We start from the raw sequence: 20,293 nt of genomic DNA on the forward strand, positions 1-20,293 counted from the left end.
TTTCTGATTTGATATTGTATACCAAGTAAGAAACGAGCAAATATATGCTGTTCTTATAATACCAATTTCAAAGCCCTTTTTTCATACAAAATTTACTTTATTTATTAGACTTTTTTCCCTTGTTTTGATGAATATACAGTATATTGAATATACTTTTCTTGATGGAAATCACATTGAGCATCTCTTATGATGTCGATGAACAAGTACGCATATCCAAGAACCCATGTTTATTTGGCTTTGCTTTCTTGTTTTGGTGAATACTACCACCTCTCAAAATATTAAATGCTTTTTCTTTAATACTCTGTATAGTCAGTATTCATAGCACTGTTATTGATTAGTAAATAGGAAAGGTGGCAGAGTTCTTTCGCAGTTCTTGCACAATTCAAGTATACTATAGCAAAAGTTTTTATTGGTTTGCAGTGCTTTAAAATTCAAGACAAACTGTTGTTAATGCCTATCCATATTTACATTATTTTTCTTATAGTAAAGATTGTAATATCTAATTGGAGTTTTCAGGTCTTGTAGATATAATATCAGATATCACTATACAGCAGGACTTATTAATTTGTTTCACAAAATTTTGATGATTATTGAAATGATAAATATCCATGTCATTCGAAAAATAAAACCTAGATCTTTATTTAAGGTTATAATTTTGAACAAAATTATCTATTATAAGCAGTTTAATTGCATAAAATTGTCATTTTGATTTCATTTAATAATAAAAATAAAACATTAAATCCACTACATTTCTTAAAGGGGTTTAATACAAAACTTAATGAATCCTAGAATTATTGGCAGCATGTTGCCATGTTTTCTCTTACATTTTTTTTCTTTTTGAACTGCAATTAGTCTGTCTCTACTATATTAAATTATCACTTTTATTTGTTAAAAAGAAAGGAAATAAACACCTTTACAAAATGCCTAATTAACTTAACATCTCACACTAAAACGAAATACACAAATGCATTACTAACAAGACAATTCGTTAAAAAAAATCATAAAAATGAACACAAAGAAACCATAAAATAATAAAACAAATACTACCAGAGACAAATTATCTGGCGACTTCAAAACAATAAAATTCTATGAAATATTAGGATGTGAAAGGTCCGAAATGTCCAATTTAAGTAAAGGTAAAACAACAAAAGTATTGTTTGTACAACTTCCTCATGTGCAGTTCCATGACTTCTTTGAGTGTCCAACTGTACTCTAGATGTGAATGGTCTGGAGGGTAAGCAACAATGGGCAAATAAAATCTAAACCACCTTGTCAAGTCCTGTACTGGATAAAAATCTCAGAACTGCATTTGCATTTGCACAATTAAAATCATTTTCAAGAACATTATGTTGTGTCGGCAGAATTGTGTATTGACAGCGTGTATGTGGAATGACTGGGTGACCCATCTGAACCTCTACTCACAACAGAACAGCAAGCACCATTGGTGGCTCGTGCCCAATTTTCTTGGGTATTCATATAATTCGGAAAAGTAATAGTAGTAGTGTTATTAAATTTACCTTAAATACACTGAGCAACAGCAGTTTTGGAATGTGGAATGTATAGGCCATAGGGGGTGAAAAAAAGAGAGAGGGATTGAGTAGAAAGAGATGGAGGGTACAAGGGTGTACCAGTTCCCTCCTGCTGTCCAATAAGAACTTCCACTCCTGCCACTGTCATTACAAGTACGTTATAGCAACTTCACTCTGTTTAATAGCCATATAACACACCTTCACTTCCTCACCATTCTCTCGCTGAAACTACTTGCCAGGGTGTTCAATTCTACTTTTAGAGAATCCTACTTTACAAGTAACTTGTTCATCGATACGAGCATAACTCAATCAACTTTTGGTATTCAGATTAATGTTAAAGCATATATAAGGGGTTCACAACCAGAGTGGACCAAGTCCTTCTGGAATAATTTGGAGAAATTAAGTCTTAAAGTTCCTGGCTCATGCTTAGCAACCTTCACTTTACATAGGAAATGCTGCCCTCTGTGTAGTAACAAGTGAGTTACTGTTTGTTATGGCAATGAATAAATCTAAGTTTTCTTCATCCGAAATTGTATTAATCCACAAAGTGACCACTGGTGGACTTGGTCCACTCTGGTTGTGAGCCCCATATATATTCTCGGTTTTTATAAGTGATAGAGAATAATATTTTTATAAAGAAAATTATAGGAGGTTCAATGAACCATTCAACACAGCACGAGCAACCCCTGGCAACCACATCAAACATGCATTATCAACTGCTGTTTAGCGAATAAGATTTTCTATACTGAATCAATATAATGAATATATTATCTACTATGCAAGCATTGAATGTCAAATTATATAAAAACTCATATTGTACTTAATTGCCTTCATTATGATTTTATGAAAAAATAAACAACAATGACAGGTGTGGATGCACTGTTTTAGAGCATGTTTTCGAAGATCCTTGCATACGTGGCATTAGAAAATGTGTACACAATCATAAGAGAAACTCACAATATTGTGTACACCTAGCATAATCTTAAACACAACTAGTGCCATTCAAGAGATGTTTTACTGGAGTGTTGTTTTCAAAAAAAGAGAAAAACATTGAAAACTATATAATTATTGAAAATTAGACCCATATTTATAGCGCTGGCCTTCTGTGCTCGAGGTTGCGGGTTCGATCCTGGCCCAGGTCGTTGGCATTTAAGTGTGTTTAAATGCGACAGGCTCATATCAGTAGATTTACTGGCATATAAAAGAACCCCTGCGGGACAAAATTCTGGCACACCGGCTACACTGATATAACCTCTGCAGTTGCGAGCATTGTCAAATAAACCATTATTTAATTTTTTATGGGAATTTTTCTTACCACATTACCTGAACGAATCTGCTTCTTAAATTATGCACATTATTCACGTCTGTTTAGTAGTAAGTGTCCCACAGGATTGCCAGATTCTCTCATCAGGAATCCAGAACAGGTGACAATACTGCATACTTTAACGTGACTACATATTTTCATTCAATTTACAGTACAACTGATTTTATTAGTTTTATGTTTTTAAACTAATTATCCAGGGTGATTCAGACCACCCGTAATAATAATTTATTTTGGAAACTATTGCATTAAAATTTTTGAGACAAAAATATTTGTGAACTTTCACTTGAGCGTGATTTTTTAAATTAGTTTTAACAGGAAGTAGGGTCAGTAGCATATCACTTTAAAATTTCAAATGGAAGTCTGGGTCAAATAGTTTCTATGAGATTCGCCCAATACCAACAACATATCAAAACCATTGTGTAAACCATCACTGTTTGTAGTTTGTAATCACTCTTAACTTTTAGGTACTTACTTTATTAGTCACAAAAGTAATTGCAAAACTTGAAAAATGTACATATGTAGGTACAGAGAAAACAAAACACTTCCTTCTTATTGTACATTGTTGGGCAAGGCCTCCTGAGCTTATTACCTGACTAAGTGCAGTGTACTGTAGATATTGTATTGTGGTGACTAAAGGAAACACTGCTGAGGAAGCAAAGGAGAAGGGGTAGTTTACTTGTATTCACCCCTCAACAGTTCTGCTGGCCATCAGCTCTACACTCAGTCAAGTAATAATTGTGCGTGTGTACTATGTCAACATTAAATGAACTTATCTTGTTTACATTTTCTTCTAGTAACATATTTCTTGATATTAATTGGATTGTCTTTTCATATATTCTCACATAGAAAGAGTAGGAATTAATAAAAAGTTTCTTATGGAATTTGTTTGTTTTGAAGAGCTCTATCAAATGGGTACTCTATTTGACCCCGACTTCCATTTGAAATTTTAAAGTGATACGCCACTGATCCTACTTTGTGTTGGGGCTGATTGATGAAATCAAGCTCAAGTGAAAGTTCACGTGTGCTTTAGTTACAAATATTTTTGTATGGAAAATTTTAATGCAGTAGTTTCCGAAATAAATTACTGTTACGGGTGGTCTGAATCACCCTAAATAGGGCTCAAACATATAATTTTGTTACATTTTTACTACATTATGAAACTTCCTTAGAATTATTGATAAAGTCAGTAAAATAATGGTCATATTATAGCCTGACCTATAGAGACAAATGAATGATACAATGTTTAAATCTTATTAATAATAAATCGACTTCAAAAGAGAGTAAAGAATAACGATACTTTCCAATACATACTATAGTATTATTGTTTTTATTTCAATGCAAACTGGTAAGAGGAACCAGGCGGCATTGATGATGACATTGAACATAGGTTGGGCAGAGTTTTGAAAAAAATGAGTAAGGAGTTTTAATTTTATAGAAATGAGCAAAAATTGTATTTTTGCAATTTATTTGACATTTCGGGACAAATATAACTCAATCCAGGACACATGCTACACCATTAAAATCCAGAACAATTCTGGGAAATCCAGCCGGGTGTCCTGGTAATCTTCTTCCATGCAGATTATTATTTTTGGCTGTGACTCCCCATTTTTTCAACACGTGTCAGTTCTAATTGCTTCCCATAGGTTTCCCTTATATCTGAGTTATTAAATATTATATGTGTCTTGGTTTCTTGGTTATACAGTCAGAAGTGCCTGATCTGACAAACAAAGCTGTGTATGATCTGGATGACCCAAACCGACCCAGGTTTACCACTGCAGAGCTGAAGGAGATTCTTCACGAGAGAAATGAACTGAAAGCTCGAGTTAGTGACTTAGAAGATGAATTGGAAATGTACCGACCAAAGTCCAGTGAATCGTAAGTCAGCATGCATTTCTCTGACGAAAATTGCACCTTGTCGAAAAATTAGCTTATCAGCACATTCTAACAGTATAAACCATTGTAGCATGTTATAATTGTAAAGTAGATGTCTCTGTACGACCAGACATCGTAAAATGTACAGAATATATAATGTTTTTTGTAGTGTGTAATTTGATTCACAATATCAGATGTATAGGTACCAATTAACACTTTCCAGCTAAAATATCATAAAGTAATTATACAGGGTGTTAAAAGAAGTATCCAATATTTTAGGAGGTGGTAGTATGCATCAAAACAAGAAAATAATGTCTAATAAACATGAGTCCTACAACACATACTTTCTGAGGACTGAACACTTCTTCATAGGAGGTGCTCAGTGTGACGTCCATTCATGACAGTGCATTCCTCTGTCCTTTGGCATAAGAAATCACGCACTCTTTGTGAAATTGACCTGGTTATTCTTGATAACCAAAAGTCTAGGGGATTTAGGTTTGGGGATCGGCAGGCCAAGGTGTGGGGCCTCCCTAATCAATCCAGTAGTCCTGAAATGTTAGCATCAGGTGTTCACACTCATTGCAAAAAAAATGTGCTGGTGTCCCATCATGCATGAACCACATCTGTAGTCTTTGCTGACATGGCACATACTCCAGCAAGGTAGGCAATACATTAATAAGAAAGTCCTGATAACGAGCCTCAGTTAATCTCTGTGGTAGCATGTATGGCCCTTAATCTATTGCCAAGAACACCTGCCCATACGTTGATCGAGAATCGGTGCTGATACCTTATTTCTTCAACTGCATGGGAATTTTCATCAGCCTACACATGCCGATTATGAAAATTCACAACATCATCTCTGCTGAAACCCACTCATATCCACAACCAAACTTTTGTTTTCAGTATTCCTTGTGACGTATCAGTATTCCATGCCAGGGGTGTCAACTACAGTATGATTATCTGGTAGTCTGCTGTATTGTAGGGCAGAGAAATGCATTGCCATAAATGGACATCAAATTGAGCACCTACTATGAACAAGTGTTCAGATCTCAGAAAGTATGTGTTGTAGGACCCATGTTTATTAGACATTTATTCCTTGTTTCCATGCATATTATCATCTCCTAAAATATTGGATACCTTTTTTTTTTTTTTTTTTTTTTTAACATTCTGTATAATGCAAGAATTCTAAACAAGTATAGTTCCATGAAAATAGTTCATTCTTTTCTGTGTATTTTAAATCTGTAATTTTTTATTTATTGTTTTAAATTTATTATTAACACAATCCACATTTAATGCTTGAACTTTAACATATTTGTAGAGCTAACTTCTTAAAATTGAAAGTACAGTATAAAATAGTGGCTTAAAATACAGTACTACTTACAAATGCATAACAGTGCAAGACTGTTCGAATGGGAATATGCAGTGTGGAAGCATCATGTTGATAAGCATTGCTGTGGTGATGTGGAATAGCTGTTCTTATACTGCAGTCAGTGGGAGTACCTTCTATAAGAGTACCCAAGAAAATCATTCTGGACAAAAAAAATGATAGAAGCACATGTGCAGTATTATAAAATGGGAATCAGACTTTAGCAAATCTGAATTGTTTTGTAAATTAATCTGAAATGCCTTCTGTAATGTCAGTTACAGTTGTCCTCAGTGTACAGACTCGCATTATTAGCAAATGGCCAGTGCATTGACTCTTTGTTCTGAAAATATGGCATTTCCAATATTGAATTTATGGTAATCATTAGTAATGTCAGGACTGCTTTTCTTAGGTTACTTCCATTTTCTTTGCTGTTGTTTCTTCATTCAGTATATTTCATACTAGTAGAAAATGAGCATAATTGTATAACAATCTCAAGAACAGCAGTAGAGACAGTAATTAATCACATAACTACGAAGAGTGCTTATGGTATGATTTAAGATTTTTGTGGTGTTCAGCATGGTGCGAAATTTTTTATTTATTTGCAAATATGCTATGAAATACAATGTGTATGTGCATAGGCAGAGAGAGAACAGTTTCCTTGGGGGGAGGGGGGGGGCAAAGCGAAACCAAACCATAGAATCCTGATAAACAAGGTTATGGGGGACATTATTTACCTTCTTCCCCCATTATAGCTTGACCGTGGTACAATATAATTATTGGAATATGATAATTTAATAAAGGTATTTTCTGGGGGGACATATTTCTTACCGTGTTACATCCATATCTGTGATGTTTCGGACCAAGTTATATAGAGCTCGAACTGTAAGTCTACTACTAATTATAATAGGGCATAACTTAAAACAATCTCCCTATTTTCTCTCTCATACACAAACACATGAATACATCAGTAATACTATGTAACAGTGCTAACAGAAACTTTATCTGAAGCTTACCTTCCTGAAGATATCATATGAAATGTGAATTATAATTATTTTACTTAATCTCTTGTCTTTAAGTTTAAACATTATACCGGGATCACTTTTTTTTTTCTGCATTGTTCTGCAGTATGTTATTCATATTTCTCCAAGTGGCATCCTGAACATCTGCAGATTTCTAACACATGAGTACAGGCTGTTACAAAAGAAACATTACTGGTACTGTGCTTCCATTCGTCAAATGAGGTATAGAAATTTTTATACATTCAGAAATTTAAAATGAATATTTTAATCCAGACACATGATCTGAAGACATTAATTCGTCAATTTAAGCACAGAAACTTAATCATAAACAAAAGGAAAAAAAAAAAAATCTTTTGAATTTAATATTTTCTAATGTTAATAATAAAGAATGAGTTGAGACAAGTTTGGGAATGCAGTGCCCCTCCCCCCCAATCACCCTCTATAGCTCCGCCTATGTGTATGTGTGTATATGCGTGCATCCTTTCTCCGAATTTAATAATCCTTATAGAGATTGTTATCAATGATCCTGAATATCAGTTCATATCAAGTTCTCTTCATGTGATAGTCTTTTTCCAAAACACTATGTAGGCCCACATAGTCTTTTTTCTAAATGCTGTATACATAATTATCCATCCTGTATTGCTTTTTGACGTCCATTCCTGGAGAATAAATATCTCTCGGCAAGGGATCACATAAATATCTTTCCCTTTCCTATCTTTTCTGTTAACAGAACCTGTAAGTAGTTCTGAAACATATGTTTTACATCTATAATCTGTTGCAAAATTGCAGAAATTTTGCATCACACTTTTTCATGGTCCAAGAAATTCACAACACAGAAATGGTATTTCCCAATTCCATTACTAATCATTCTGGAACAGATTTGGTATATGCAGAAGACCATCTCATTAGTTATATGCATGTCACTTGTGACCGATATGGAGGAGTAAATAATTTTAAAATGCATTTATTTTAAGATTTTGTATTGCATATCTGTCATATCAGTATTCACGTATGATTCTTTGTATAGTTAGCTAGTACTGCTAACAGTATGGTTAAATAGGTTCTGTATGTTGGAAAGTGTACTGGGTGCCTATAAATTATTACTATTTTTATGAATACTGGTAATAAAACACAAATTTAAACATAAGTATGTATGCATAAAAGAACATGGTAAACTACAACATGTCCATACCAGTGGAGTAACGGTCAGCGCATCTGGCTGCGATACCAGGTGGCCTGGGTTCGAATCCCGGTCGGGGCAAGTTACCTGGTTGAGGTTTTTTCCTGGGTTTTCCCTCAACTCAATATGAGCAAATGCTGGGTAACTATCGGTGCTGGACCCCGGACTCATTTCACTGGCATTATCACCTTCATATTATTCAGATGCTAAATAACTGAGACGTTGATACAGGGTCGTAAAATAACCCAATAAAATAAAAAAATTAACTACAATATGTGTACCTCTTGTAGCACACAAAATATACAAGCAGTATTCAATTTCATGTCACACATTTTGCAACATTTGTTTGTGCGTGTGCTGTCACAAGATGACAATATCTGGAGCTTTATAAATCATCTTTGACATAATCCCCCTTCCACTCTCTCCTCGCAAAAAAAAAAATAATGGTGTAATATCTGGTGGTCTTAGGAGTCCATTGAATTACTGAGCTGTCTTTGTCTGTCCACTGATTTGGGAATTTTCATCAAGAATATTCCAAACAAATCGTGTCTAATGAAGGGGTGCTCCATCTTGCTGGAATATGACATTCTTTTGCGTTTTCTGTAGCTGGGAGACTGCATAATTGATGAGAATGTCCAAGAATACATTTCCATTAATTTCTTTTTTGTGATGCACCACAGTAAAAACAACACCAGTGACAGCAATGCAATCATGTACAGAAAATAAGCTAATATCAGAAGAGATAATAAATAATGCATCAAAAATATTCATAAAATTAAACACAACCAGTGATAAACCATGCACAGAATAGTATAATATTCGACTGAAAACTCGAACACCTCCAGTACAGAAAATAGAAAATTATTTAAAATATATACATCTCAATTTTGAAGCAGAAACTGCAATTAAGGCTACGAATCTGTTTGAATACATACAATATGAATCATAACTTCATCTGTTAGAAGAAGTAAGGAAACAACATACTTTCCCAGAAATACTCAGATTATTAAGAATAGAAACAATTCATACCAGATTCCCAGAAGCTTCCAAGCTGTATATTTTTACAGATGGCTCCAAATTAAATCAATCAGAAGGAGCGGGAGCTGGTATATACTGTAAACTTTTCTCTCACTATGTACCAGTAGCCAAAGTACTAAACATTTTGACTCTGAGATAGAAGTTATAGAATTTACTTTGAAAAATCTTATGTTCAGAACAAATGAATGTGAAAGAGTCACTATCTACTATTGCAGAAATATCAGCAAACAAAATACAGTGAAACTCTCTTAAGACATTTTTGGAAAAAATCAGCAAATTGAACTTATTAAGCTGAAACACTTAATAAAATGGAGAGAGACTGAAAAATTTGTTGTACCATACAGTATTCCACCACTTTCCTATTGAAAATTATAATTCATCATATATTATAAATTATATTTTTACCTTTTGTAATAAATTGAAGCTGGTTCATTTCTGGAGGTGAAACCATGAATCCAATGCACAACACGCACTACTCATTATTTTTTATTCTGCAATGTACTAATCTAACCAGATGAAAAATTTGTCGAATGTTATTTGTTTGGCATTTTTTTTATATAGAGTTTGGCTGTATAATCCTTTAGTTCCCACAGACTTTTTGTGGTATGCTCTCTAGTACTCTGGCAACTTCTCAAAGAACACGGTCCTAACATGTTGGCAGTGGTTTTCGACTTTTAAGGCTAAAATTAAAACAGTTGACAAAAATTGATGTACCAAGTCAATGCCAATAAAATAAATAAATAGGTACTAATTCAGAAAAGAAACTAAAAAATAATTTATAGGACTCACCCTTACTATTGTTGTGGAAGATATTGAAGCTCTGAATATCATTACATGGGATGTATCAGAACTGACCTTTTAATTTCTGATTTATCGTCATAAGACATTGTCCCTTTGCTTAATATTTTCTCAGTGCAGTTCATTGTTTAATACAAAAACACTACAGAGTACACAGTTTTATTCACTTAAAATAGGATATACATAAAGAACACTAATCTAATCTAAACTAAACTATTACGATCTTACTAATAAAATCTCTTATATAGACATTTAACTGTCTATACTTACACAACGAATAGCTTGTTCATAAGTCATGTGTAAATTCCTTACTAATAATCACTACATACATCGTGTATAACAGTACAACTGTTACATAGCTACGTCATATTTTCGCCATTACTTCATTAGGAAAGGTAATAAAATAACTGAGGTTCTCTATTCATCCGATAGTGAGCACTAGTGTGCCACGCTAAGTATTGATAGTACAACTGGGCCTGATCGATTGCCATGCTGTATTTTGGTGAAAGAATACAGCTACAGCTGTATTACTCTAATTGTTCTGTGCTCTTTGGTTTGTTCTTCTGTGGTTACACGGCAATGTTCGTCATAAAATGACAATAAATATAAATAGCTGTTAGAAGGATGACCATTTTTGTCTCTATATACAACGTTTAAACAAGGGGTTTCGTGTATAACTACTGCAAAACAATTCCCATGTATAGTTACAGGCTGTTTATACATCCATCGCTTATGCATAGTTTATTAGTAATGTTTTCTGTCCCAACTGCATAAGTCTCGTATAAAAACTATACATGGTTTATTAGAAAGACTGTTAAACTGTAAACTAACATATAGGATTATAAATTATTTTCTATTAAAACAGCAAAACGCAGTAACACACCTTCATATAGAAATGTCAAATGTCACTATCTGAACAAAGAATATTATTTTGTCTAGTTGAGTTTTTCTAGAAAAAAATCCTGATGCCATCCTTTTAACTGGACATTTTTGTGAAAGGGGATAGTAGAAAGAGAGCGAGCTCCAAGGAAGAGAGATGCTTTCTTTCTGTCTACTCGCACCATCCTCAATGTGTGTAAAGCTGTTTACCAGACAGTCACAAACACTAAGAAAAAATTTGCCTTAGTCTATTCCGCAGTTGGAAAGATAAAACTGTGCTCCAAACATGCAGACCTTTAAAAACACTTTCATGTTTCGCAGGAATAGGATTCGAAAATTTTGAACATTAAATCACTGAACAAAAATAGTTGAAGTAATTAAAAGGGCATTATTATGTCAAGCTTTTTTTCAGGTGTTCATGTGCTCTTGTGCTTGTATAGAGGACCTATCTCTGGTCTGTTACCAATTCTGGAAGCTAATTATTCCTGGTAATAGATCTAACAGAATATAGATTCTCCCTTCCTTGTCTTCCTTGATGGTGGAGGTAACATGTCATTTTGATTGTTTTTACATCTGTGACATGGTACAATGATCCTAAACCCTGCACCACATTGAACACCAAGAAAACCTTAAATCTTACATATGCAATAGTTCTTTGCTTGAGTGTTATTTTAGCAGTGTATTGTTATTTAAGTTATACAAATTTTGTAGCAGGATGTATTTTATGTGTATTAAATTGAGAACTGAAATTAAATATGCAATTAAAAATACATGACATGGTAAGTTAGTGAGAATGAGAAAGGACTAGTTTCAACTTGACATCTTTTTCCATTATCAGAGGAAGCTCTGTTACATTCCTGATCCAACTACAGTATATTGTTGTGGTTTGTGGAGTGTTTTTTTAAGTGATGTTACTTAAGAGTAATTTTTTCTCATTAATTCATGTGTATTTTTTTTTTTATATTCAGTTTCTCAATTTTCAGTTCTCTCCATCATATTTTCTACAATTTACTTTTACTCTTCAAATTAATATATACTTGTTCTCTTGTAGAATATTCCAGTTTTCAAATTATGTTCGAAGTTATCTTGAAATTCTATTAATTGCATTAAAACTCAATTATTTGAGTTATATTCTTAAAAGGTGGAAATAGTATTTCTTTTTAGAGTTGAATTTCATATAAACAATGGAAATAAAAAGAAAAGCAATATTGTGAATATGAAGCATGTGTTGTAGTGGTGTGGTTTTTTTTTTAGATCTTCCATTGCTTTATGTATATTTGCATATACTATATAATTAAGTAAAATTGTTGGTTGTGTTACTGATGAATTGAGTTAGCATGAATAATAACGAAATGCACTTTATTGTTTCAGACCATTACTTTACTTTAGTAACTCAACACTAGTTTTGGTTATTTTTATTTTCGGGTTTAAGACAGGACTTATCTTGTTGCACACTTATCGTATTTAAAAATTTATGTAAAAAGATGCACTTTTATTATTTAATTAATTATTCATAACTGTATTAGTTATTGTTTCTCACTTAATTTAAAATTAAAGAGAGAAATTTTCTATAAAGGAATTATTAGACATTTTTACTGAAATATAAGCAGAAATATTTTTTGGCAAAAAGCTGCAAAAACTGTCTCTAGAAATGATATTTCTTGTCTTTCTCTTGTCGTGAGTTTCTCCCATTCATTAGTTAATGTACATTTTACAGTTCAAGATAGTATTTTTGCGCTTATTCTAATGTGGAAATAAAATTTGTATATGTATTATATTTTAGTTTAATTAGTGTTAAATATTTTAATTGTCCATAATTTGTGCCTCCCTGACTTTTTAAATATTTATGTTCCCATTATGGTGTTGAGTTACATAATTCTTTATTTCGTTGTAATGTAGCCACATTGTTTGATGCTGTTGTATAATGGAATTAAATGAAAACAGGATCTATTGTGTGAAATTCTTATTTTATCATTGTCTTAGAAAATGTTTATGTAACAGTAAGTTTTATTATTAGTCTTTCAACTTAGACTATTATTGTTATTTCCTTTTCGTAAAAGAAAAAGACTGTGAATGAGCGTAATTCTGGTTAGACTAAATTTATTGTTAGATTACAAAAATAATGGGAGAAATTCGTATATTTAACTACTGGTACATCAGAATTTATTTGTCTGTGAGTAATTTCCTGTAATGTTAACAAGAATTTTCCGTATGTGAGTTACAATAATGGAGAGTGAATAATGTTTCATATTTGCAACTTTCTTAAAGAATAATAATTAAAATTACGTGGCATTTAATTTAAACTAACACACTCCTGTTTTCATTTTATCCAAGTACATATGTAATTGCAACTGTTGCTTTGAATTGCGTACAATTAGTGAAGTTAGTAGGTGATGAAGAAGGAGAAACTGCTGGTTTGGTGTTATGCTTGTCATCTTGCGTGATCCTCCAATCTGTGTCGCTGTCAAGGTGGTCGCATGCTCAGAGGAAGTTCGGTGCTCGTCCTGCTGCTGCAATGGCCGTGGTGTTCCCCTCCCCCTCCGTCCCTTCCCCCGGCAGACCTCCCCCTACCAGTGCTGTTGCCGCCATGGCCTCACCCAGTCGGAGAAAGCCTGGTTCTGCACAACACAACTTGTAAGCATGCTGCTTGTTGACTGGGTTCTTATTTTGCACTGATAGTTGTAGTTTTGTAACAATATATCAGAGCTGGATTTGGGCACTGGTAACCAGTAAACAGAGTCTTTGCTCATAATTTCTGTGCTAGGACAGATCCCTGACTCATGAGAATGTAACATGTGACCCAGCACATATCATTTGCTTTAGCTTTGAACATTTACAAAATAAAATGTATGTGTTAGGCTAAACCAATATAAAAGCACCTGTTTACGTGAATTGAGGCTTTAATATGTAAGGTGCTAAGTGCTATTGTCTTCTTTGAAACTGAGATTTTTCACGTTGATATATGCTGTGTCCTATTTCAGGGAAAGTACAATGAGACCTCTAAGCAGTTTAAACCATGACTGGTACCTAATGCAGGACATTACTCCACAGGCCTTTGTAGTATCAGTTTTTCTCAAATAACTTTGTTTCTTATTTTTAGTACTTAGCACCTTTGTTATTTCAAGGCCTCAATTGCTGAAACTTGTTTGCACAGTAATTTCTTTTTTCGTAAAACAGTAATTTTGTGAACTCTCCTCACTAATTTGCAAATACGTCTTTTTATTTGATTATCTGAACATTGTCGGATATGTACAATACACCCACTGTTCTGCTACATACAGAGTATGTAAAAAGTATGAAACATTGCTTATAACATTTAAATTTTTGCTTTTATTGAAAAATGCCGTGTATAAAAGTTGTTCGAAGTAGGCTAAATCGACATATTTCACATATGTTTGTAAAACAAGTTTGATGTAAAATACGTCTTTCCCTACACAGAGTATGGACATCTGTCTAGGATCTGTGGTAAAACAAAAAATTGTAGAATTTCAGATGGTTACTGTAACAACACTATGAGCCACAGTCGAATCTTGATGCTATTAGTAGTTGGGCCATGAACCGACGCAACTTGTGTGACACCAGTAGTGGCTGCACGACCAACAGAAAAGTTTAATTCGCACCATATTACTTGTCCATATCAGATTGCAATGAAAACTCTTTTTAAGATTATCTTTCTGAAAAATAGTCATTGATGGTGTATTCAATTCAATTCAGTTTATTAAGCCATTAAACATACAGTGATAGGCTTCATCACAACATACATTTGAAAATACACATATAATTGAAAACAGTAAAGTTTAATTAGAATGAAAACACAAAACATTTTGAAACTCTAAAATTAATGAAAACACTTCACTCTTAATGTAATAATTGTAACTAAATGTAAATAACTTTATTTATTAAAAAATAATTTTGTATGAATTTATGTTAAGAAACTCATTTACAGAGTAGAAAGGATTAATTAAAAGCCAATTATAAAATCTAGCTTTGAAACTATTGGTTGGTAACTTATAATATTGACTGGGAAGCTTATTATATAATTTCATCCCCATGATAGAAAAATTTGTACTAGTTTTATGTAATCTACAGTATGGAATATTAATTTGTTCACTATTTCTAATTTCATAATCATGTATATTGGCTATTAATGAGTAATTGTCTATATTTTGTCGAGTGTAAAGGACTAGGTCGTATATATATAAATTTATGACAGTTAATATCTGTGATTGTTTGAAAAGAGGTCGATAATGTTCAAGATAGTTTGATTGACATAGAATTCTAATGGCTTTTTTTTGCAAAATCAAGACACTCCCAATTTTGCTACCATTTCCCCAGAAAATTAAGGCATACTTAATTATCGACTGAAAGAACGAAAAGTTAGGCACATCTTAAATAATTTTGAGAAATGCAAGTCACTAATTTCTTTAATAAATATATAACTCTTGATAATTTTGTGCATATATATTCGATATGTTTTTCCCATGTTACTCTGGAGTCTATAAAAAGTATAGTTTTGTATGTTGTCCTTTTTTATTACATGATTTAGGGTAAAACTTATGTTGATAGTCTTTTCTTGATTAAGGAAAAAACCATTAGATTCAAACCATAAAGCCATCTGTGATAGAATATCATTGGTTAGAGCATGTAATTCATTCAGAGTAGAGCTAGAACATAAGAATGTAGTGTCATCAGCATACATAATTGTTATAGCTTTAATGAATTTAGGAAGATCATTTATTGCTACTAAGAATAGCAGTGGACCAATTATTGAGCCTTGTGGAACACCATAATGTATACTGGAGAGACTTGACCAATTTTCACCTATTGAGACTAATTGCCTTCTGCCATGAAGATAGGTTCTAAAAATATTTAGTGTATTCCCTCGAATACCATAAAATTCTAATTTTGATAAAATTAAGTCGTGATCAACACAATCGCTTTGGAGAGATTGCAAAACACAGCATTAACTTGTGACCTATTTTCAAAATTTCTTAAAATTTCAGTTATTAAAAGCTCAATTGCATCATTTGTTGATTTCCTTTTTCTAAAGCTAAATTGGTTAGTACTAAAGAGATTTGAATTTTCAAAGTGGTCACAAATTTGATTGAAAATTACATATTCAATTATCTTAGATAGCACTGGAATGATAGAGATTGGTTGTAACTATTTGGACTTGATCTATTGCCTTTTTATAAATTGGGATTACTTTCGAAATTTTTAGTTGATCTGGAAATAGACCTTGTTTTAGACAAATATTGATCATATTTGTAAGAGGAATATAAATTGAATTTATAACTTAAAAAAAAAAATCATTTGACATATCATAAACATCTTTTGAATTTGATTTTTTCAAAGTTTTTATTATATTCCATACCTCTTCAGTGGTGACCTCTCTCCATTTAAAAGTACATGAGATTTTGTTATTTTCGGTTAGTATTCCCATAGGGGATAGCTCAGAGCATTGAATTTTGGATTTGATTTTGTCCACCGAGTTAATGAAAAATTCATTAAACTCTTCCGGCGATATATTATGATTGTTTATTTGATTTTGGGAGTTACTAGACCTTTCTTTATTTATCAGATTCCAGGCAGTTTTACATTTGTTATCAGAGTAGGTCAGCCTTTGTCACGCTCTTGTTATTAGTTTTTGATAAGACTTATATGTGTAATGTTAATTTTCTTTTATACAATCACACAAATTGTCAGACTATATTTTGTCCTCATGGCAATCCTCTAATGAGGAAAATTTGTAATAAAATAAATTTAAAACTTTCTTTCTTTCTTTCAATATTGTTTCTTCTCGAAAAAAGATACCTGCTCTAACAATGAATTAATTATATCACCATTTTTATATGCATCTCTTTCGGTTTCTAGGGCTGTTCTCCCGAAACACGCAACAACAATAAACCACACTCACTACTGTACTACAAAGTACAATAGTACTTTCTAATTCAGTGGTGCTATAAATCGTTACTGATCTCCAGAGTATCCACAATAGATGGTAGAAGACCATACCCAACATTGCCAGAAAGCTAACGTGTGGGTTGGATTAATTGATAACTACATTATGGAGCCATTTTTAATATATGTAAATTTAAATTTAGAGCTCTTTTTAACCTTCTGCAAAATTAGATAGTTCTAGCTTGTGCGACTTTATTCCCGGGAGAGCCAAGAGCAATTCAAGAAGATACCTTGTTGTAAGATGATGATTCCCTGGCACATTCTGGAAGGAAGGTGATAAACTACTTGAATCAAGAGAGCTCAGGAAAATGGATTGGCAGAAGTGTAATGCCTGAACACACTACAACGAAAAATATGTAATCTGTTTGTCGAGCTATGGAAAATGCTTTCCCTTGGCAAAAAGTTGTGCTCAAAATGCGACATAGCTGACATTGGTTGGCTAGCGATTTTTTGAAAACATAGCTGTCCTCACCACCTGTATTTCCCTTTCACACAGGTAACCTAGCGAAATTATAGCCTATAAAACTTATATGAAGTGAATAAAGTTGAACAATTAATAGAAAGTCAACTGTTTAAATTCATGTAACTTTATTTCTGTCAGCTCATATCAAACTGCCTTTCATATGGCCTAAAAAAATTAATGTTTTAATTATTTATACAGAGATGATTCCACTGTGTAGGAACATATAGAGTTCCTCGATAATAGTTGAATATAAGAGTTGAGACACAGGATCCAAACATCATCTACCTTGTTGCATAATCTAGTAAGCACTTATGATGACTTTGCTTCTAGTAAATACAAGTTAACAGGTTTCCCTATTCCTCTGTGATAAACTAGCTGTAATAATAATTTTTATATACAGGGTGGCCCACATAAAGTGTTACAAGTTACTATTTCTTAAATGAATAAATAAAACCGAATACTTTGTCTTCTAAATATTATTGGGAGGAAGGGCTCTTCCAAACTGTGATATGGGCAGTATTTCCCCGGAGCCCCTTTAGGGGGCACCAGGGTACATCTTCAGATTTTTAAATGAAACCATGAAATTTTTTTTTAAATATTTTTGTTCCCCTCAATAAACTAGGCAACATTTATTGAAACATTTTTTTAAATAAATTGTTGAGCAGTTACAGGATGTTTTCAATGAAATATATAGTAGTAGAAAATATTACAAAATGAATAAGGAAATGAATAAATACCAAGGTATTTACTTTACATTATGTCATTAAGTGCTCGAAGTAGCCTCCATTAACATCTAAGCACTTGGTGATTCTTGTGGAAAGGTTCTTCTTCAACATGGCCAGCCACATATTTTGAGTGTTGAGGTGGCTTTGATATCATGATACTGAAATAAATAGAACTAAAATTTTTTAGAAAAGATTTACTATGTGTTTAGATATTAATTAAGCTAATTTTGAGCAATTAATAAAATTATGTAAAGTTATTACTTACTTACAAATGGCTTTTAAGGCAGGTTCATTGCCACCCTCACATAAGCCCGCCATCAGTCCCTATCCTGTATAAGATTAATCCAGTCTCCATCATCATATCCCATGTAAAGTTATAGCATGGTTTATTATTATTTATCTGTATCAGATATGTCTGGTTTCAAACACCCTATACCATTTCAGAATTTCAGTATAGAAAAAAATGTTTTAAACAAAAGTTGCTTAATTTGTTTAGGACAATTAAAATATCGAAAAGTTATATCATCACTCCATTTGAAATTCTGAAGTTACTGCCTCAGAACCCCATTTTGGGGCATGCTGAAATGTTGTCCATGAAACTATCATGAAGACTCCATCTCTGAAAATTGTAGGAGAAGTCAGCATTGAGTTATATTGATCCATTTAAGAGATATTAGCTTGTAACACTTTATGTGGGCCACCTTGTATAATAAATTATATTTTAAAATAATATATATTATAAAATTACTTATCAAATTTGTTTAATATCTATAAAAAATATATAGGTTTTGGTTATGGATCATTTCATACAAAATTTTAAGAATATGCCAGTGATGTCATGAATTTTTTTGGACTTTTAATATAATAATGTTATTATGAAAATAAATTAAACTGCCAAGTATGACCGCCATATCATTCATATTTTAGTCATATGGATGATTGAAAAATGGGTGGCAGTTACATGCTATCCATAATTTGAAATATTCTAGACACCCTATATGAGGTGTCATCGAAACTAAAGAGACGCCATTGTAAAGCTGAACAACCATATTTTAATACCTTAAAGACTAATTCGAATATTAAGGGATGCTCATAAAAACACCTCATTGAAAAAAAGATTTAGTTTTATATTCGAATGTACCAAGAAGAAAATCTTATTCTTAATCCATCTCTCAAGTTTTATGACGTTATCTCAAAAAACCTATGAATAATTAAATTAATAAAATTATTAATTTTTGTTCCGATGGTTGAAAATCGCTTGCTATGTGTGGCGGTCACAGCATTCGCGAGACTTCATAATTATGACTAATCTCAAATGTTTGTCTCCCTGACCTTGATCGCACAACATTCTGTATGACGGGAGAGCCTATCAGCTGAGCTCCTTTGTTCCGGTGAGTTATTTTTATTAAAAACTGACATGATATTTAAGTCAATATTCTGAAATTTTCACAGTGGACTCAATATACCCTAAAGAATTAAACACATGTTTTTTCGTGTGTAAAAATGAATTGCATTTTGTGTTCTATATTATTTAAAATTATTTTACGGTGGGTAACTACTTACAAAATTCTAATTTTTTTTTTCATTTTGAGGGAATTTATAGACAATGCTCTCTTCTTTCGAATTGCATTGAAATCACTTTTCCATCTTCTTTTACATAGTAAGAAAACTTCAGTGAATGAAACCGTGTTCTTTGCTAAACTAATATTTTAAATGCTGATTGCTGCCAAACTATGAAGGATATAAATATAATATTGCGTGAAATTCATATTTAGAACATACAAAATAACCTACTACAATATATTTAACTTTTGAGACATCATGGTTCAAAAGCGTACTGTTTTGCATGGAATAACCCTTATAGTTTTCACAAGAGATTGTTTTTTTCTATTTTCAGTGCTATCAAATCATTACATATTTTAATTATTGATGGGATCAATGTCTTAACTCTCATTGTAAAGGGACTCCGGAGGCCAGACATTACAGATAATTAGGGATTTATTATTTCATCGACCAAATTGACTTTTATTTGAGTACATACTTGTACCTGTAGATTTAATTAGTGTATGTTAATGGAAGTCATGATTGAATTCAACCAGTCAGAAGGAGTGTGCTCATTGTCTTAACCCTTACATTCAG

General features: G+C 32.6%; 1 protein-coding gene across 6 annotated transcripts in view; it reads left to right on the top strand.

Annotated features, from left to right (window-relative positions):
• Window positions 1-20,293, top strand: part of Rilpl (Rab interacting lysosomal protein like) — a 107,010-nt gene that overhangs the window by 48,231 nt on the left and 38,486 nt on the right. For 3 of the 6 annotated variants that reach the window (XM_069824048.1, XM_069824040.1, XM_069824052.1), the window contains 2 exons: window positions 4,556-4,728; window positions 13,475-13,639. In XM_069824048.1, the coding sequence (XP_069680149.1) occupies window positions 4,556-4,728; window positions 13,475-13,639 (338 nt within the window). The remainder of the gene's footprint in view (window positions 1-4,555; window positions 4,729-13,474; window positions 13,640-20,293) is intronic. The other 3 variants (XM_069824061.1, XM_069824055.1, XM_069824067.1) reach the window with 1 other exon arrangement.

The sequence above is a fragment of the Periplaneta americana genome, chromosome 1 (assembly GCF_040183065.1).
Source record: "Periplaneta americana isolate PAMFEO1 chromosome 1, P.americana_PAMFEO1_priV1, whole genome shotgun sequence".
NCBI lineage: Eukaryota > Metazoa > Arthropoda > Insecta > Blattodea > Blattidae > Periplaneta > Periplaneta americana.